The 22,548-nt window shown below is 42.6% G+C and overlaps 1 protein-coding gene across 1 annotated transcript in view; it reads left to right on the plus strand.

Moving 5' to 3' along the window:
* LOC145414051 (uncharacterized) overlaps positions 1-22,548 on the plus strand; it is a 271,392-nt gene that overhangs the window by 185,763 nt on the left and 63,081 nt on the right. The window contains exon 6 of the mRNA XM_080283614.1: positions 21,813-21,931. Coding sequence (XP_080139740.1) covers positions 21,813-21,931 — 119 coding nt within the window. The remainder of the gene's footprint in view (positions 1-21,812; positions 21,932-22,548) is intronic.

A 22,548-nucleotide genomic window follows, 5' to 3' on the forward strand; every position in this document is an offset into this window, starting at 1 on the left:
TGTATAGATTTCTCGCCTGTGTTATTTCCTGGTATTATTAGCATATTATGTATAATCAGAATATGAGGAATTAATTTAGTACATCACGAGCTACAATTATCATTTAGGATAACACTGGTTCACTCCTGCACGACACTTTATTATATGTGTGTTAAAGCTTAAAATTTCAGTGTACAGTACGGAATTTCAGTATCGTCATAATATAGATAGATAGATAGATAGACAGTAAACAACGCTAGTCAATCACAAAATTCACTAAACAGTACCATATCATTACACCTAAACCACCACGAATGAGGTGTGTGTGTGTGTGTGTGTGTGTGTGTGTGTGTGTGTGTGTGTGTGTGTGTGTGTGTGTGTTAATTTAGGGGATATTGAGAATGGGATAATCTCGGTGTAATCCCCCGCTGTAGCACCACACACGAGCGGTGAATGAGGCGGGATTACCGGATTTATTCTGAACCATGCACAAATCAGCGCCACTCACACAGTCTGCTCATGGCTTGTTTTATTTAGAAGATTTATTTATATGTGCACATGGCTGGACGTGTGGGATAGAGCCAGGATTCCGGGGCATAGATCTCTCTCTCTCTCTCTCTCATGGGTAGGCCTGCGAAATGGAGCCAAGATTCCGTGAGCTTAATCGGAATGTGAATGAGTGTCTGGCCCACTTCACTTGGCCTGGTATTTATAGTTCTCCCACATTCATACTTCCACCTAGTCCTTAAGTTGAAAGAAAAGGTCAGAAAAATAATTATGCTTTACGACGGTGTGCAAGTCTCATTACTCTTGGGAACGAGGTCGCAAAAGGTTAAGCAGGAAGCAGCAGGATGTGACAAGCAGACCTAAAATTGCAGCGAAATATTTGTTGTTGATACAGCAGTGTTGCAGGGTAATTTCTGTATCTCACTTTTTATTTAACCATGTCACAGGGATTTGTCACTTTTAAATCTAATCACACGTACTACAGTTTCACTCCAGTTCAGTTAATATCTCATTTAGTTAAGCGGTAGGAAGCACTCTTTTGACAATGCTGATTTTTTTTTCTTTTAATTCTGGTGTGGACATTTTCACGTGGCATATTTTATTGTTTTTTCCTCCCATCTCCAGACGATTTTATTCAGATGACGTCCTTGGTACCTCCCTAAGGATCTGAGGTGTGTTTTAAGCTGAATAAAATCATCTGGAAGTAACAAAATTAATAAAAAAGCCGCCGTGGAACAAAAGGTACAAAGGGTCTCTCGTAGCGAAGGGGTAAAGTACACCAACATTCCTCTTTGGCGAAGCGTTTTTAATTTACACATTTTTAGCCAAGTTTCCCCTTCGGCAAAAAACTGAAACTTCCCCATTTTCTATTTGCACAGAGGCTGAGCATAAAAGAGCAGGCTTACGCGGCTTTGTGGGTATATTTGGGCCAGCAAAAATAAACTCCTGTGAAATTTAAATAGGTGAAAGCTGCTCCCGTGAAACAGGTGCATGTATGAACTTTTTTTCCACTGGTTTTCTCACCTCTGGAACTACAATTTATTGATAAACTTTCTGATATTAATTAGTGATATGATACATAAGTAGGGTAGATCAAGACTGTTAAAGATACTTGCATCCGTTCCCGTGTGTGTGCTATGTGTAGATAGATAGATAGATAGATAGGTAGGTAGATAGATAAGGTAGCTTCTCCACGCATATGCATCGGGAACCTAAACTTATTTTTTACACCACAAAGTACAATATAAAATACGTCTTAAAATTTACTCTAGTTTCGGCTGGATGTGATTCAGCGTAATACAGGAGTTAACCCTCTGACTGCTACTTTTTTTTTCTATTTATTCTGTTCCGTATTTTGAACTTTTCGGCTGATGGCAGACGGTTCTATTTAATTGAAGAGACACCTACGCCGTGAAAAACCAGAAAACTCTCACTTTGAACGATTTGTTTGATTATTTTAAACTCAAAAATTCGGTACAGCCAAAAATTTGAATGAAGTTTATCCAGGTTTCCCAGTAGATTATCGAAGTACCTCAGTAGATTATCGAAGTACCCCAGTAGATTATCGAAGTTCCCAGTAGATTATCGAAGTTCCCCAGTAGATTATCAAAGTTCCCCGGTTGACAGGGTTTCTCAAAAATTGACTAATATTTCCTGGCAGTAGCAAGGATGAAAATTTAAAAATGTGTCATCGCAGTGAAGGGATTAATGGGTTTCAAAAAAATCTCTTAAAAACCATGTGGTGAAGAATAGAAGCATATATATATATTTTTTTTAAGTTTCCCCATCTTCTGGAAAAGTGCGTTTCTTTTTTTGCGCCAAACTATTATAAAATGAAACAATGATTTCTCTCTCTCTCTCTCTCTCTGACTTTTGGAACATTATATATTTTCCATATGTCTTTGAGCCCAGCATTTCTTTTATTTTTTTTATAGAAGAATCAGAGTGCGCAAAATAAATAATTGTGGATCTGTGCTCTTTAAACCGAGTGTTATTGATACGTGAACGTTTTAGAGCAAGTGTTCTAGTAGTGTGTGTGTGTGTGTGTGTGTGTGTGTGTGTGTGTGTGTGTGTGTGTGTGTGTGTGTGTGTGCTGTCTTGAAAGGAGTGTGTTTAGGTTGAGGGACACACACACACACACACACACACACACACACGCGTCCACTGGCTAAATGGGTTAACTTTTTCAGATCGATGACGTAATTTCTTATTCTCCATCTCCAGACGATTGTATTCAGCTCAGGGGGGGATTTATCGCCTTGGAGGGGTTAATTGCAGCATTAGTAAGATCCCTTTATTATTAGAGTTAAATAAAAATCGCACGCATTCTTGCCGGTTAAGGAATCTCCCTAACACCACTTCCTAAGCGATTTATTTTGCTGATTACTCCTTATTATCCTCATCTGTGCCACAAACCATTCAGGTACCGCCATACACAGCAATAATATTTCACATTGAGCTGCATCCAAAAATAAATCGCTAAGGAAGAGGAGTTTAGGGAGCTTTTAACAGACGAGAAATAGTAGCATCTGAATTAAAAATGAAATAAATAAATAAATAATAATAATAATAATACAAAAATAAAAGTAAAATTGAAGAGGATAAGTGGGTGTTGTAAATTGATTATTGTGACTGTGTGGATATAAAGTGGATAAAGTGGCTGTGTGGATATAAAATGGATAAAGTGGCTGTGTGGATATAAAATGGATAAAGTGGCTGTGTGGATATAAAGTGGATAAAGTGGCTGTGTGGATATAAAATGGATAAAGTGGCTGTGTGGATATAAAATGGATAAAGTGGCAGTGTGGATATAAAGTGGATAAAGTGACTGTGTGGATATAAAGTGGATAAAGTGGCTGTGTGGATATAAAGTGGATAAAGTGACTGTGTGGATATAAAGTGGATAAAGTGACTGTGTGGATATAAAGTGGATAAAGTGACTGTGTGGATATAAAGTGGATAAAGTGACTGTGTGGATATAAAGTGGCTGTGTGGATATAAAGTGGATAAAGTGGCTGTGTGGATATAAAGTGGATAAAGAGGTTGTGTGGATATAAAGTGGCTGTGTGGATATAAAGTGGATAAAGTGGCTGTGTGGATATAAAGTGGATAAAGTGGCTGTGTGGATATAAAGTGGATAAAGTGGCTGTGTGGATATAAAGTGGCTGTGTGGATATAAAGTGGATGAAGTGGCTGCAAAGAGGATACCTTAGTAGTAATGTGGATAAGATGGCAATGTGGATATGAAGTGGATAAATTGGCTGTAAAGTGGATAAAGTGGCTGTGTGGATATAATAAATTTTGTTTAGGTGGTAGGTTGTGGTGAACATCATCCACTCACTTGATGTAGTGCTGCCTACTTCTCCCTTACATTTATCATCATTTTTCTGGTTCCCCTCTCTCTTCCCATTTTTTCTGTCACTTTTTATTACTATTCTTTCTTTTTCAGGTGACTTGACATTGAGTGACGAGACTAATGATTTCCTGTAAGCCAAGAAACCATTTACAACGCTGGGTGGTAACCATATAACCAACCCATACGTGTTAATACAAAGACAAACGGCCACCCCTTTTGGGATTATGGCTCTTGGCTATAGATCAACAGAGCGATATGCAGTGTGGCGGGGTGGTTTAATCGCAAAATCCCCTGTTTGGCCAAGTTTCCCCTCCACTCAAACTTGTTACTTTGCTATAAATCCCACATGCACTCTTCAGTCAAGTCACCTCGGTATTAATAATGAACTCAAGCTATCGCGAAATCTCTTACTAATCTCTCTCTCCCTCATATTTCATTATTTTCTACTCTCTCTCTCTCTCTCTCTCAGCGAAGTTAGGCGTGAGTGAGAGGAGATGGGAACGCTATTGAAGCAAGTTCCCGCGGGCAAATATATATCGCAGGCATTGGAGGACTTACAGGGTATCAAAGCTGGCGAGATCGTCTTGTTTGGTGTGTGTGTGTGTGTGTGTGTGTGTGTGTACGGAGAGAGAGAGGGAGAGAAGAGAGGGAGGGAGAGATAGAGAGGGGGAAGAGGAGTGGTCGAGGGAGAGGCTACGAGAATGAAGGGATAGGAAGAGGGAGAGAATGAGGATAAGTGGAAGGCTAGGAAGGAGAAAAGGAGTTTGGGATTAGGGGAGGGAGAGAAAGAGGGAGTGAGGAGTGGAGGGAGAAAAAGAGGGAGATATGGAGAGGTAGGAGAGAGGGAGGGAAGGGCAGGGAGAGAAAAGGGAGCAATAGAGTGGGGAAAGGAGGGAGAAAAGAGGGGAGAATGGGAGAGAAGGAGAAGGGAGCGGCAGAAAGTTGAGATGGAGGGAGGGAGAAGAGGAGAATGAGAGGGATAGGAGGGAGTGAGGGAGGAAAGGAGAGTGGGAGGGGGAAGCGGTAAGAGGTGAGAGGAAGGCAGGGAAGGAGTGAGAGAAGAGGAGTTTGGGAGGGGAAGGAAGAAAGCAGAGGTAAACAGAGTGAGGAGGGGATGGAGTGTGGAATTGCTTGCTTGCTTGCTTGAGAGAGAGAGAGGAAAAGAAAAATGGAAGGAGTGTGTGTATGGGTGTATAAAAGTGAGATAAGAATGAAAACGAAAGAGGAAGAAAAAGGAGAGAGAGGGAGAGAGAGAGAGAGGGGTATTAGTGGGTGCAGTGGACAGTGGCATGGATGAATGGATTAGCACAGGATATGGGGTAATGGATTTAAGGTCATTTCTGCCACTAACTCTATTACCTCGCTCACTTTCACACATTCTCGCTCACTTTCGCTCACTTTTAGCCATTCTCACGTACATTCACACACTCACTCTCCCTTTCAGCCATTCCACATACACTTTCACTCGCTCACTTTCTCACGTTCCCTCTTACTTTCACTCACTCGCTCACTTTCAGCCATTTTCATACACTTTCACTCGCTCACTTTCACCTACTCGCTCACATTTACCCATTGTCACACTAACTCATTGTCGCTCACTTTCACATATTCCCACACACTTTCACTCAGTCGCTCATTTTCAGCCCCTCTCACTGACTCGCTCACTGTCCCACCACATAATGGATCGCTCACCTTCACTCACCTTCAGGCATTTCTCACCCATCCCACAAACTTGTAATTATTTTGCTCTTTTTTTTGTCTTTTTTCTCTCCAAATGTCTTTCTCAATTCTCGCTCACTTTCAGACTTCTACTCAATTCTCACTCACTTTCAGACCTTTTTTTTTTTTCCTTTTCTCGCTCACTTTCAGCCTTTTTCCCTACTTCTCGTTCACTTTTAGCCCTTTTTTTCTCAATTCTCTCTTACTTTCAGCCTTTTTTTACTCAATGCTCGCTCACTTTCAGCCGTTTTTACTCAATGCTCGCTCACTTTCAGCCATTTTTCTCAATTTTCGCTCATTTTCAGCCTTTATTCAATTTTCTCTCACTTTCAGCCTTTTTTCCTCAGTTCTCGCTCAGTTTCAGACTCAGTTCTCGCTCAGTTTCAGACTCAGTTCTTGCTCACTTTCAGCCTTTTTTCTGTTCTTGCTCATTTTTTGACGCTACTCAATTCTCGCTCACTTTCAGCCTTTTTCCTCAGTTCACTCACTTTCAGACTTTTTCTCAATTCTTATTCACTTTCAGACTTTTCTCAATTCTCACCTTCAGCTTTCCCCCCCGATTCTTGCTCACTTTCAGCTTTTTTTCCTCAATTCTCGCTCACTTTCAGCCTTTTTTCTCAATTTTTCGCCCACTTTCAGCCTTTGGCCCTAATTCTCGCTCACTTTCAGCCTTTTTTCCCCTATTCTTGCTCACTTTTCGGCCGTTTTTCCCAATTCTTGCTCACTTCACCCTTTCCCCCGATTCTTGCTCACTTTCAGCCTTTTTCCCCAATTGTCGCTCACTTTCAGCCTTTTTTCCCCCAATTTTCGCTCACTTTCAGCCTTTTTCCCCCCAATTGTCGCTCACTTTCAGCCCTTTTCCCCAATTCTCGCTCACGTTCAGCCGTTTTTCAAATTTTTCGCTCTAATTCAGTTTTTTTTTTTTTTTTTAATTCTCGGTCACTTTTAGGCAGTTTTTCACATAATGGAATTTTTCACCTATTTTCCATTCCGTTCTCACTCACTTTGAACATTTATTCTCAAAATTCATTGGTCACTTATTCCCACACCCTTTCGTTCATGTTCTCATTTTAAGGCATTTCTCTCTCTCTCTCTCTCTCTCTCTCTCTCTCTCTCAGGCGTCCTCGCTCACTTTCATGCATTTCTCACTATCATGCATCTTTCATTTTAAATTTAATCTCATTTTTATTCATATTCAAGCAGTTTATTTAATTTTCATGCATGTTATCCTCATCTTCTTCTCGTCTCCCCTCGCCTCCTCCACTTCTTTCCCTCCCTCCCCCCTCCCCACCCTTTCTCCCTTCTCCTCCCCTCCCCTCTCTTCTCCTCATCTCTTCTCTCCCTTTTTTCCCCTCCCCTCCCCCACTTCACTTCTCTCTCCTACTCTTCCCACTTCTCTCTCTTCCCCTCCCTTCCTTCCCCTCTTTCCTCCCCTCCCCTCCCCGGATGCTGAGCCAAGGGTGAGCCAAGCGCCTCTCGACTGAGCTCATAATCTCATCCATACTACTTTCTCACTCCTCGCTCTCTCTTTCACACCTCTCTCACACTTCTTTCTATTCTGCCCTCCTGCCTCTCTGTCTGTCTGTCTCTGTCTCTGTCTATCTGTGTGTGTGTGTGTGTGTGTGTGTGTGTGTGTGTGTGTGTGTATGTATGTGTGTGTGTGTGTGTGTGTGTGTGTGTGTGTGTGTATGTATGTGTGTGTGTGTGTGTGTGTGTGTGTGTGTGTGTGTGTGTGTGTGTGTGTGTGTGTGTCTGTCTGTCTGTCTGTCTGTCTCTCTCTCTCTCTCTCTCTCTCTCTCTCTCTCTCTCTCTCTCTCTCTCTCTCTTATCTCCCTTTCTAGTTGTACTTCATTTTTATTTCCTCTTTCCTCCTTCCTCTTCATCTCTCTCCTCCTCCTCTTCCTCTTTGTTCCTCCTTGACCTCCTTCCTCATATCCTCTTCTTCCACATTTTATTTCGCCTCGTCTCTCTCTCTCTCTCTCTCTCTCTCTCTTCTGTTTATTTCCCCCTTTCACCCTCCATTGCCTACCTCTGCTTCCTTTTCCCCCTCTAATTCTTTCCCTTTTCCTCCTTTCTCCCTCTCTTCCCTTCTCCTTGTATCTCTATATCCTTTCGTTTGTTTATATTTTCCTTCCTCTTTCTTTACTCTTTCTCCCCATCCTCCTCTCTTCCTTTCCCATCTCCCTCTCCTCCACCTCCATCTCCCCCTTTTCTCTCCAGCTATCTCTGTCCTCTCTTCCTCTCTCTTATCACCTCTCTTATTGCTCCTATCTACCCTTCCTCCTCCCTCCTCCCCATTTCTGTCTTTATTCCTTCCAGCCTTCATCCTTCCTCCTCCTCCTCCTCCTGCTTCTCCTCCTCCTCCTCTTCCTCCTTCTCGATGTGTTGTGAGTGTATATATAAACCCAAGTGTCGAGGCGAGGTTTCCAGCACACACACACACACACACACACACACACACACACACACACACACACACACACACACACACACACACACAGCCCCATCTGGCGTTTCTCGAGTTTTAACTTTAGCGGCGGTCACAGGTGGATGCGTAGGGCTTGTGGGGGCTGGATAGGGCTGGGTGAGGGCTCGTGGAGGCTGGTGTGGGCTGGTGTGGGCCTGGGTAGAACTTACGGTTGAGTAGGGTGGAGTGAGGGATATTTCTCTCTCTCTCTCTCTCTCTCTCTCTCTCTCTCTCTCATACGTAAAGTTATACATTACACAAAATACGTGTGTACTTTGGCGTTTTCCGCACTTTGAAAACATACATAGACAGATTCTCATAAAATACATACATACATACACAAGGACAAACGGACATTTTACACACACACACACACACACACACACACACACACACACACAGACCATTACAATCACAAACTTACTACCTTCCGACGCACAGAACCAGTATTGCTCTCTCTCTCTCTCTCTCTCTCATATTATTTTCATCGTTTAAATATCAATGTTCTTTACGTATACCGCACAATATCCAAGAATAAGTCAGTAAGATGAATGTATTAGGGAGCTTCAACATATAACAACTTAATTTCTTCTACTGTGTTTTGAGACTCACAGAGAAGGTCGTATTATCAGTAACATTGGAGGAGTAACACATTTTCCAAAGCGATTTATTTTGAACGTAAATCTCAAAATCATGTATGTTACCGACTCAGACAATGGCGATATTGAAACGATGTAAAAACAAAAAATAACGTTAAGGTGTAATAGGGAAAAATAAATCGCCAAGGAAATAGTGTTAAGGAGCGAACCCAGGACACAAAATTCAGACCTGAGAGTTGTTTTTTGTCAGTATGTGAATCGAGATATGGGCTGTTTAAGTTGTGTGTGTGTGCGTGTGTTTGTATGTATGTACTCTATGTGTGTATGTTTCTGTATGTATGTGTGTGTGCGTTTCTGTATGTGTGTGTGTGTGTGTGTGTGTGTGTGTGTGTGTGTGTGTGTGTGTGTGTGTGTGTGCTGAATAAAATCGCATGACGCAACTGAAATATAATAAACAATCGCATATCGAGCTCAAAAGGGCTAATAATGACTATCTCAGTCTACCATCCAGTTCCTCTTTATCCAATCAGGAGCATAGGGGCCATGACCATCCTCGCCCGACCCTGAGTGACAAACCCCAACCAAGCCTTATAAACTCTCTCAGGCCTCATCCGGTTGCGGCGTGTAACCCACTGTAGACCACAAGGCTTCTAGTACCCTTAAGTCCTTCATTATTAACTCTTTCCCTTAGCACCTTTTCCATAGCAATTTGTTTTTGGATATGGCTGGTTAATATCCCTTTGTTCGTTCATGTATGTGGAGTGTGGCGCTCTTAGAATGATTTATGTAACACGGAGAAGGACAGGAAGGTGTAATATGCAAAATAAGTCGCTTAGGACAAGGTGTTTGGGGGCGTCCTTAACCGAGGAGAATACGAACCCAGAAGTTGTCGTTTCTCATGAGTTTCCCTAAAAATTGGATCCTGTGTTTGTTTCTGTCCGTGTTTTGTCTTTTGTCTCTGTTTTGTCTGTCTGTTTGTGTTCGTGTTTTGTTTATGTCTGTCTGTGTTTGTGTTTGTTTTGTCTTGCCTGTGTTTTGTCTGTTTCTGTGTTTTGTCTGTGTAGTGTTCTAGAAGTTTGATTTACTTTTTTCCAAGTTTTCTTTAGGACTTAATTAAAACTGTGTGTACGTTTGTTTTATATCCTCTTTATATCAGTTTATAATCCTGCTGCTACTACTACTACTACTACAACTACTACAACAACAACAACTACTGCTACTACTACTACTACTACTACAACAACAACAACAACTACTACTACTACTACTACTACTACAATAACAACTACTACTACTACCACTACTACTACTACTATTGTCGCTTCACCTTCACCTGTCCTAAATTGTCGTCCATGTGTTGCTTATTTCACGTAGATCAGTGGCAGGGAAAAAAAAAAAAACTATAACTCTTTCTCCTTTCTATAGCACTTCTTCATGACCAGCGCCATAAGAGAGAGAGAGAGAGAGAGAGAGAGAGAGGTCACCGTATTGAAGCAGCTAAAATAAAAATCAAATATTCCCCCCTGTCTGCCACACTCATAAAACGTAACAAATACCTACGTTTCGAAAAAAGTATATATATATATTAAAAACGGAAATGCTATACCCTCACCCCTCCATGTCAAAAAATTATATATGGTTTGCGAACGGTGGGTGAATTCGGGGGGGAATGTAGAAAAAAGTGAACTTTGAAATAATGTTTTTTTTTTTCTTTTTTGTAATAGATGTAAAAATGGGCAGCCTGTACTAACGCTGAAATTTTGACTGGTAATTTATAGAGAAAAAAATAATATAATGGATGCTGCTATTTGCTTTTGTTTGTCTTATTTTCTGTTCTTTTTTCATCTCACGTCTCTTTTTCTCCTCCACTTCTTTTCCTACTTCCTCCTTTTTCCATATCCTATTCCTTTGAACTTCCTCATCCTCCTCATTTTCTTCATCGTCGTTATTGTCATCATCATCATTATCAGTCCTCCTAACATCACACACACTTCATGAATAACGTACAAAAGGAAATTAGCCAACAGCAACCGAAAATAAATAGCTAAGGAAGAGGTGTTAAGGGGCTATCACACGGCACTTCATACGAGGTTTGCCGAGGATACGATGGTAAATCGGAACGGTAACGTGGTAAAATTGCCGACGATACCACGGGCATTTGGAATTCATCTGGATGGATTCCTGCCGAGGATACGACGGGCAAAACAGTGTGACCAAAACCCAGGCGACTCGACGGAGAATATATCGTACTACAGCATTGAATATTTAGCCTAACACTGAATACTTATTAATATTTTAGAATAAATATCAATCTTTTTGAACCCCTTATAAAGAGTTAATATTTCCTATACCGAGGAAACTGTGATGTCGGTAAAATAATCACGTGTTTGCAACTGAGGACACCACTGCAGCTAGACGTACTGCTACGAGGCGTACTGCTACCAGTCATTTTAACCAAAAGCCATTTTAACCGATGGGGCTCCTGGATAATGTGATGCGATGTATACTTCTCATCGGCGTATGTACCTATTTGTAAACAAAGTTGCATCTACTTATTCTCTACCGAGTCAGCGACAGCGATCACTTTCCACAGTCACGAGATGGGGCTCTGGCAACAGTGTGAGAAGCATGTCCTTTGCCGAGGATACGAGGAACGTGTGTGATAGCGTCCAAGTTTTGTTCTACTTAAATCTTCCTCGGCCGTTCCTGATACGAGGTACCGTGTGATACCCCCTTTAGGGAGCATCTTACCAGACGAAAATACGAGCCTGATTCATGGTGGCATAAAATTCAGTGAGCCTGCTTGAGGTGGGAATGAGTCTCCTTGGTTGTTAGATCGACCCTCCATTCTGCCTACACCTGGCCATCAATCGAGGTGAAAGGGGTAGAGATCTCTGTCAGGTTAGAGAAACAGCGATATAGTTGCTTCTTAACCACTTGATTTCCACGCTGTTGTTGGGCAGTCCTTGCCAACGGTATACGGAACTTTGTAAACGTGTACTTTGTTAAAAAAAATAATATATATGATGTACAGTTCATCGCTTTGACGTTATTGGTAAGAAGGGCATTGGGGGAGAAAAGTGCTGGGAGAAATTGAAGAGGAAGAAATGTGAAGTAGAAGAACCCGCAATGCCTCCTCCATAGCGATTTATTTTTGGATATGGCTAGTTAAGATCCTTTCGTACGTTATTTATGGAAAGTATGGCGATATTGGAAGCGTTTATATAACACAGAAGAGGACGGCGAGGTGTAAGAAGCAAAATAAATCGCTTAGGAAAAATGTTTGAGGATGCGGGCCTAATTGTAAACCCGTATTCAGGCGATGGGCATAAACTATTTTTTTTTTTTTAAGTAAAGAGAAATCGGTCTTTAATTACAGTTATATGAAAGCCAACAATTTCGTATTTTTCACCGTATTTTTGCTCCTTCCAGACGATTATATATATTTTTATTTGATTTATAATTTTCGGATGAGCTCGTGTAATGAAGAGGTAAATGAACCAATATCTAACCTCCCCAGCTCGAAAAGTCTCTCCAAAGCTGAGAAAAAAATAATGTCTGGAGATAGAAAGAATGGAATGAGAATGCGTCATCGGGAAAAAAATAATGTCTGGAGATAGCAAGGATGGAGTGAGAAATGCGTCATTGTTTTGAAGGGGTTTGTTAGCTATTTGAATTGTTGTTAGAGGCAGCAAGAATAATAAAAAGTCGTCGAATGAAATAAATCTAAGAAATGTCTGGAAATGGCCAAAATATATTGAAACAATACGTCTTCGAAATAAAAACATGTCAGAAGAAAAGCGAAAAAGAAAATTTAAAAAAATCGTCCAGACGAATTAAAAAAAAAAAAAAAAGTTGCTTGTCATAAAACTCAGCCTCCCCGCTCCGATTTGACGCCTCTCCTCGCCAGCTGATCATTTTTGCTGCATAGTATTTTCGTTTTCATTATTTTTAAGTATCCTGTGATTTTCGTGGGATTAATTTGGTTTCTTTTTGCGTATGGAATTGTTCAGGGATTTTTTTTTATCGTTATTTCTGCAGTAGATTTTTGTAAAAGTATTCTGTTTTCAGTTTTTCTGTGAAGTGCAAGTAGGTAGCGTTTCTGGTTTTCGTTATTATTATAATTATTATTATTACGTGGAAGAGTTAACATCTTAATTACAAACTGATGCTTTTACAGGTTCTTGTCTTCATTTGTTACATGTGCTGCAATACTCTCGATGATACTTTTTTTTTTTTTTTTTTTTTTTTTTTTGAGAGAGAGAGAGAGAGAGAGAGAGAGAGAGTGTACACCTAATATTAGGTCATTTCACTTTTTAATATCTTAACCCTTTCAGCTTCATGGCGTAATTTATTTTTCGTACCTCCAGACTATTTTATTCATCTTAAAAATTCCCTCGTATTGAATAGGGTTTAAAAAATCCGTTAACCTCTTTAGGACGATGACATCTTTCTACAGTTATTCTATTTTCAGACGATTTTTTGCAGCATAGGAGGGGTCTCATAGTTGTAGCTGTTAAAATCTCGTAATTCCAGCAACTCCATTATTCGTTGTCTTTTTTCCTTTTCTTGGTGGTGTTTACCGATATCGGGCAAGCAGCGTCCATAACAACTTCACTGGCGCCCATGGCCAAACTTTCGCTAAACTTGCTAAATTAATGATAAGTGTTGGGCTCGTAGGCGATGAGGCCGCTACTGTTATGGGGGAGGCGCCGGAGCAGTGTTGCCAGGCTAATGTTTTTCCCGCTACATGCAGATACATTCACTTCCATTTAGCAAAGTTAGCAACATAACGTCTAAGTACAAGAAGTCTAGCGTTATTACTGAGGTATAACGATGATTTACTGATTCTTGCACTTTTTTCAAATAATTTTCTGGATACTTTTTGTACCGGTGATATTCTAGCGGCTTTTGAGAGCAAATTTAGCGTCATACATGATTAGGACTCAGCAGTTCCACTCCAGCATGATACTGTTATCGTTAGTACCCCTGTGGCGGTCTGTGGGGAGGGTGGATGTGGAGGGAGGTGATGTGCCTGTTTTGGTTCCTATGGCCACGTTAAGAGGTTGTTTTTCGTTCTGTGGGTGTTGTTTCTGGATTTGTATTACGGTGATCCGCCTTCTTTCGTTCTTTTTTTTTTTTCTTTCTTTTTTTTTTTTTTACGCTGGGCGATAATGATCATCTTGGACGTCTAAATCTCTCTCTCTCTCTCTCTCTCTCTCTCTGCCGTCACTCCCACACAACCACAACTACGGTCATTGCTTTCACACTACGCTGAGAGAGAGAGAGAGAGAGAGAGAGAGAGAGAGAGAATCCTTATCTCCTTCTTCTCCCCTCTTTCAGTTCTTCCCTCTCACGCTTTTTATTTTTTCTTCATTTTTCTCTTTCTCCCCTTCTTCTTCTCTCTCTCTCTCTCTCTCTCTCTCTCTCTCTCTCTCTCTCTCTCTCTCTCATTCCTTATCGCTTCCCGTTCTTCCTCTTTGCCGTACTTCCGCCCTTCCTTCTTTCCTTCCTTCTTCCTTTTTTTTTTTCCCCATCTTTCCTACTTCCATGTAGTCTCTCACCTTTCTTTTCTCCATCCTGCCTTCCCTTCCTTCCTGAGATGGAGGGAGGGAGAGAATGAAAGGAAGGAAAGATGTGTAGGATAGAGATAGATAAATAGATAGAGAGGGGGGAGGGGAGAGGTGAAAGAAAGAGGGACGGAGGGAGGGTATGGGAGAAGACTTATACAAACAGACGGGGAGGGGGAGACAGGGAGGGGAAGGGGACGAGACAGAGGGAAATGGAAAGGGGAGAAATGGAGATGAGGGGAGGGGAAGGATTGGAGGAAGAAGGGAGGATTAGACAGAGGGAGGAAGGGAAGGGGAGGGGAAGAGGAGGGGAGGAAGAGAGAGGGAATAAGACAGAGGGAGGGATGGAAGGAGGGGAGGGGAGGGAGGGGAGAAGAGAGAAGGTGGGTGTGACATTAGCAGGGGTCAAATTTACATGGATATTAGAGAGGAGGAAACATAGAGGTATTAAGGCCTCCAGAACACGCCTAGTTCCCCTCCTTCTTCCTCTCTTTACCTCTTTTTTTCCTCTTTATTTCTCTCTTTCTCTCATCTCTCTTTCCTTGTCCCTTCACATTTCTTCGTCACTCATTTAAGTCTGTTTCATTTCGCTGTGATTTATCTCTGTCTTTCCTTTTCCTCATTTTTAATTTATTATTTTATCGTTTCTTATCTCGTGCTGTCATTTTAGCCTTCTTTATATTTCCCATCTCCCTCTTTTTCTCCCGTGTTTCTACTCTTTCTCATTCGTATTTTTGTCTTCATTTTATCTTTTACATTTCCCTCATTCTTTCGTTTCCTTCGCCCTTTTTATCTTTCCTGTTTATTCTGCCCCTCATTCTTATGTGAAACTCTTTTATGCTTCTTATTTTCACTCTTGCTTTATCTTTCTTCTCCCTTTTAATTTTTTTTCCCCTTCCTCTCTTCTGTATTTTTCTCTTCATGTTTATTTCTATTCCGTTTCTCCATCGTTCCTTCCTTCCGTTCAAACTTCATTCGTTATCATCATCATCATCATCATCATCATCATCATCATCCGGACCGCCTTTCCCACCCAAGGGCAGTGTGAGGAGTAGCAATGTCCAGACAGCACAAACTTGCCCAATCTAAATAGGCCACACTTCCTTTCACTCATCATTCAAGCCCTTGGACTCCTGGCTCTACCGGATACGCCAAAAACATTCACCACATTCTGCAGCTTAACGGAAACGTATCCGATTGAGTCAATCCGGACGCTGCCATGCTCACAAGGGGTGCCAAAATCCCTGATCATGCACTTCTCCTCACAACATTCATCCAGCCAGCTCGATCTCTTGTCAGTTCCCTAGCCTCACCGACTTCCAAACCTCTCTTCCACACACACTCATCCACCATATCTCTCCACCTTCTGCTTGGCCTACCTCGCCTCCTCCCTCCTTCAAATTCTCTCAGGTATACCTTTTTCACTCTCTTGTTATCCATTCTTTCCACATGACCATACCATCTCAGGACACTTTTCGATTCTGGTGTCCACCGACTTCCTCACTCAACACCTTTCACGAATCATTATTTCGTATCCTATCCACCCTCTGTATTCCACATACATTCCTCAGCAGTCCCATCTCCACTGCTCGTATTCTTGACTTTTCATTTTTATGCCACACCATAGTCTCACATCCCTATGTTAAAGCTGGCACTAACACTCCTTCATGTAAGCCTCGTGCAGCTGCAACATTCAAGCCTCTGTTTCTTATCAAGGCCTTCATTGCACCAGCTACTTTTCTTCCTTGTGTCACTGTACTTTCTTCTTTTGCACATTTTCCTCTCTTTTCTGTCACTGTACCCAAGTATTTGAACTCTCTCACCAATTCCAGTCTCTCTCTCCATTCACTGTGACATCACACTGGGAGTCACCTTCTCTCTCAATAACATTACTTTAATTATCTCTACATTTACTCTCAAGGCACGACGTTCACAGACATCAGCAAAACTCTGCACTAGCCTACCAAGTTCTTGTCCGGTACTTGCAAGCAGTACTGCATCATCAGCATACAACAAATTTGAGATATTCCGTCTATCACCATTCATTACCAACGCCATCCCTCTCTTCATTACTCGTGTTTTTACTTCTTTCATCACCCCATATATATATATATATATATATATATATATATATATATATATATATATATATATATATATATTGAACAACCATGGGGACATCACACAACCTTGTCGCACGCCCACACCGATCGCGAACCATTCACTTACATGCCCATTAACCCTTACACATGCTTCGCTACCATCATAAAAACTCTTGACATCACCTAGCAGTTACCATCTACACCATACATGCGCAAAACTTCCCACAATCCCTCTCTGTCTTCTTTGTCGTATGCTTTTTCAAGATCCATGAATGCCATAAACACCTAATGGTCCTTCTCACAAGCCTTCTCAGCTATCTGTCTCATTGCAAATACTTGATCCACACATCCTCTGCCACTCCTAAAGCCACCCTGTTCATCACTCACTAGGACTTTGATATCGCTTTTACTTTCTATATAATAATTCTTCCGTATACCTTCCCTACCACACTCAATAAACTTATGCCACGATAATTCTTGCACTCACTTCGCTCACGTTTATTTTTGTACAGGGACACAATCACAGCCTTTTTCCACTCTGCAGGCACAGTTTCACTTATCCATGCCTTCTTACATATCTGCAACAAGCACTTCATTCCATTCTCTCCACTACACTTAAGCATCTCTGCATACACCTCATCAACCCGAGCTGCTTTCCCATTCTTCAGTCATCTTCTTCTTTCATCCATTCTAAGTATTTTCTATATCTTCTATTCCTTCCTTTATTATTCTAAAGCACACTTTCTGTTTCCTCCATTCATTTCCCCCTCCCCCTTTTTTTTTTTTCTTTGTTTCTCTTCGTCCTCTATTTTCTCCCTTCCTTCCCTTTCCTCTCCGTTTGCTTCCTCTCTACTCCCTTCCCTTCCCCATCCCATCAACCCTCACGCTCTATCTCCTTCGGCTTCAACATCTTCCCGTCTTCTTTCGTAAATTTCTCCTTCATGTATTCATTCATTCGTACGTTTTTCCTTCTAACCATGCTGTATTTGCTCAGCATTCTTCTTCCTTTCTTTCTTCCAAAAACCCTTAGAGTTTTGTCACTGCATTGCTTCTTTAATTCACTTTGAACTTGGTCCTTATATTTCTTGAGTCAACCCCCACCCCCTCCCAGACATCGTTTTATGAGGTCAAAAGTTATACCCCCCCCCCACACACACACACATATATGTTTAGTGAAATGTGGCAACACGAATCCGTAGAGTGTACCATTTTTTTTCGAGGAGGGATGGGGACAGTCACCTCTTTGAGTAATATATATTCTTTCAGTTTCTTTCCTCATTCCTCCCCGAAATTCATTATCCCTCCTTCTCTCCTCCTCTCTGCCTCTTCACCTTCACCCTCCTCTTTTCTTCCTTTTCCTCTCCTCTACCATCGTCTCTTCTCCACTCCTCTCCCTTTGTGCCTTCTCCTCTCCTACCTCTCCTACTCTCACTCTTTTCCTTTTCATCTTTTGTTCTCCTTGTGTCCTGCTTTAATACTCAACTGCCTACCTACCAACGCACCTACCTGCCTGCCCGCTTGTGTACCTTCTTACCTACTTACCTACCTACCTACCTGATTACCAGCCTACCTGCTTATGTGTCTGCCTACCTACCTGTCTACCTACCTACTGATTGACTTACTAACCAACTACCCGAACTACCGAGTGACCTACGTACCTACCTATGAACCTACTTACCTACCTACATACATACCTGCTGTCTGTTTCTTCATTGGTGTGGTGGTTGTGGCGTGGTGTAGTGTAGCGTAGTGTAGTGTCCAGTGCTGTGTGGTGGTGTTGTGTGGTGTGATGAGGTGTGATTGGGTGTGGTTCGCTGTGATGTGGTGTGCTGTGGTATGGTGTGCTCTGCTGTGGTGTGGTGTAGTTTGATGTGTGCCGTAAGCTTGATGTGGTGTAGTGTTGTGTGCGACGTGTATGATATGATTTGGTGTGGGTTGGTGTAAGTAGATGATGTATGAGTGTGGCGTGCAGTGAAATAAGTGTGGTGTAGTCTGGGTTGGTGTTGTCCGGTGTGGTGTTATCTGGTGTGATGGTGTATGGTGTGGTGTGCTGCTACGTGGTGTGATGTTATAAGGAAGTGTGGTATGCCGTATGTGAGATTGGTGTGGTAGATGGTGTGGTTGTGTAATGTCTGTGTTTCTCCTTTAATTAATGCAACATGCAAAACTCCAGCCTCTCACCACTACTGCCTCACCACACCTCCGTCACCACACCAGCCTCATCACATCTCCCTCGCCACAGCTGCCTCACCACACCCACCTCATCATGTCTGTCTCACCACGCCTATCTCACCATACCTGTCTCACCATACCTGTCTCACCACGCCTATCTCACCATACCTGTCTCACCGCACCTACCTCACACCACACCTGCCTCCCCACACCCGTCTCACCACACCTGTTTCACCACACTTACCTCTCACCACACCAGTCTCACTAAACCTGTATTACCACATGTGTCTCACTACACCTGCCTTACCACACCTGTCGTACCACACCCGTCCCACCACACACGTCTCACCATACCTGTCTCACCACACTTGTCTCATCACACTTGTCTCACCACACCTGTCTTTCCACACCCGTTCCACCACACCTACCTCATCACACATGTCCCATCACACGTGCCTCTCACCACACCTACATCACACCATGTCTTTCCCACCACACCTGCCTATCATCACACCTGTCTCACCACACCTGCCACCGCCACACCTGTCTATCTCCACGCCTGCCTCTCACCACACCGGCCACCACCACACCTATCTCACCACACCTGCCTATCGCCACACTTACCTCACCACACCTGCCACCACCACACCTGCCTATCGCCACACCTGCCTATCTCCACACCTGCCACCACCACACATCTCACCACATCTGCCTATCGCCACACTTACCTCACCACACCTGCCACCACCACACCTGCCACCACCACATCTGTCTCACCACACCTGCCTCACACACTTGCCTCGCACCACTTCTTCCCCACCACTTCTTCCCCACCACGACAGCCTTTCGCCACGCCTTCCTCGCCACACCTCTCTCACCACACCTGTTTCACCACCAAACCTGCCTCGCAATATATAGCATAACCTACCATACCTCCCTCACATACTTAGCCTACCTCACCACACCTGCCCCACCACACCTGTTAAACCCCCTTGACGTCAGTTGTAGGTGAATTCAAAGTCCGGGAGTGGTTTTCTGATAGTGTATTAAGCACAGGTGTTTAACCTCCACCCTCACTCGCCCCCACGCTGTTACTGAGTAGATAGCCGGCACGCTCCTGTGAACTGAGAGTAGCAGCATAATTTGAATCAGGCCAGACCTTAGTAAGGGATTCAGGTCACGTCGCCCCACTTAAAACACACTTACAATACACTTACGTGCAGTACTTACATACTACATATTACATATGGTTACAATTTTCCCTCGCGTAAAAAAAAAAAAAAGTGTTTCCTAACAGCGGTGGAGGTATCAAATTATAATATGGCAAGAGTGTAACTGGATAGATACGGTAATGCAGTCAACTGTGGACCACACACCTTGCCACACACCTGCCTCACCACACGTCTCACCACCTTCATCACCACACGTCTTACCACACCTGCCTCACCACACCTACCTCACAACACCTGCCTCACCACACACCTCACCACAAGTCACCACACCTGCCATGTATATACAGCCCACTGCCATGTGAACACCTGACTTACACATATCACCACTCCAGCTAACAACACACACGCACACACACTCTCTCTCTCTCTCTCTCTCTCTCTCTCTCTCTCTCTCTCCCATCAGCACATCGTACAGTTATTGCCTCTCACCACTCCATATACCCACTCTTCATACCTGCCTTACGTTAATTCATAGCCTACCTCAGCCACATATTTTACCTCACCCACATACTGTATTTCCCACACCTGCTCTCAGCACCTGCCTCACATAACCGCCTCTCATCCCTGCCTCCCACACCTGCATCACAAGTATTAAAAATTGGTCATAAAAATACTGATGCCATATTTAACATTATCGCTGCATCTCTTTAATGATCGTGGTTATAAAGTACGGAGCTTCAATATCTTCACCATTATAGTGTTTTCTTCTTTATCTTTCTTGCTTTCTTTTTTTTTTCTCTCCTTTTTACACGGTACTGCGTTTCATATTTATAATCGTCTCGCTTTGTATCTCTCGTCGTCACGCATTATTTACGCTTTCCTTCTTTGTTTATGTTACTCTGTGTGTGTCGGATGTGCATCGCGTTTTTCTCTTTGAAGCCTGTCAGGAGAGAGAGAGAGAGAGAGAGAGAGAGAGAGAGAAGGGGTACGTGAGTTTGATAGCTTTACTCTCGGCTCGTTGTTTTTCCTCTGCCTTTGTTCTGGCGAAAAGTTTGTGCTCTGTCATCATCGTTCTCCAGATTCACACACTCCGTCTTCATCTGGTTCGACCCACCACCTCTGTTACAGCCTGCCTTCCGCCCCCCCCCCCTCTTCTCTCTCTTTCTCTCTCTCTCTCTCTCGATGGATGGATGGGTATATTTCAACATTTATTTGCCAGCTTGTTCAGTGTGAGAAATTATTACTTTATCGTCCTCTGATTAATGCCCGATGAGCTTTTCCAAAGTTAATAAAAATTTTATGCATCTAGTTTGCCTCGGAGTTTGTTCTTTTTTATTTTGGTTCATTCTTCATTATTATTTTCTCGGTTCCATTGTTTCCAGTCCTTTTTTTATTCCATTTAGGCTGCTTCCATTGCATCACGTCCATTATTATTTGTATTTCCTATACTCCTCACTCTCTTTTCCTTCTCCGGGGGCACGGTGGCTCAGTGGTAGAGCATCAAGCTCGTAATCGGGGGATTGCGAGTTCGAGCCTCGCCCGGGACTGCCGTGCCGGAAGTGGTAGCGCCCTCCTGTAACCTAGCGGGGCTATATGATCCAAAAAGAGGATCTAGCTAGGGGGAACGCCATTTCTCCCATTTCTTTTCCTTCTCCTGCTGCCTAGTACCCTTTCTGTCCCTCTCATTACTCGAGCCAGTGAGCTTGCTGGACTCAGTATGCTTCCCCTTTGTCCTTGTTCTGCCAGCAGTTCAACTGGGGACCTGGATGTAAGCCAAATACTATGGGTTGATATATCCTAGGGGTAATCGTAATGACTTAGCAAAAACGGGTTATCTGCTGTGCCTTTCCTGGAGCGGGACGCCTTCTCCCAGTGGCACTGATACTTGTATGACCAGGCAGCTCCACTACCTTATAATACATATGCCCCTAATCTCCCTTCATATCCCCCAAAAGGAGGATGGTGGACTGCAGTAGAATGGAACTTCAGCCTACAGTCTACTAAGTTCACATTCAGGTAAGCCTGGGCCCACAACAGCAATGACTCTTGTGCCATCAGTAGACATTAATCAAAGCTTATCTCTTTGTTCACTCTCTTTCACCTCTGTACTCTCATATCTGTGTCTTTTGGTCAAAGTAACCTGTGTGTTTACAGTATTTCTCTCTGGCAGGTTATTCAAGCTGCGACTGCGACGAGACACGAGCCTTTTTGCCGACGACGTGGTGATAGAGTCCACCAGAGGACCTGTCCAGTTCGACTTTGACAAAGTGTACTCGGGTACTCTAGCAGGTCAGTGTGTGTGTTTGTACCTAATTGTATTTTTACAGGATTGAGGCAAGCTCGTTGTGTCCCATCTTTTAATACAATTTTATCATATTTTTCTTTAAAATTGTGAATATTTTGGCACACAGGACTTCTTCCGGTAATATATTCCATTGATTTATTGCCCTGTCAGGATAGCTGAATTGTGTGACATCTTTCTTTAATCTTTTCTTATATAATTTCTTGCTGTGTCCTCTTTAAGATGACTGTCTAGGTACTATATATTCTTTAATGTCAATCATTTCTTCTCCTTCAACACATTTATGTAACATGATCATATTGCTTCTTTTTCTTCTGCCTTCCAATGTTGGTAATTGTAGCTTATCAAGTCTTTCTTCATAGCTAAGATCTCCCAGGCTTGGCACCCATCTTGTGGCTGCTCATTGTACCTTCTCAGTCTTATCAATGTGCATTTTCAAGTGTGGGTTCCATACTATTGTTGCATAGTCAAGCATTGGTCTTATGAATGATGTAATTATCTTCTTTACCCTTTCCTCATTGATATATGTAAAGGCTCCTCTCATATTCACTAAAAGGTTATACATGGTCCTTATGTTTTCATTAATACTGTCTTCTGGTGATAG

Source organism: Coenobita brevimanus, chromosome 98 (assembly GCF_032717465.1).
Source record: "Coenobita brevimanus isolate Jiangsu-jjx chromosome 98, ASM3271746v2, whole genome shotgun sequence".
Lineage (NCBI taxonomy): Eukaryota > Metazoa > Arthropoda > Malacostraca > Decapoda > Coenobitidae > Coenobita > Coenobita brevimanus.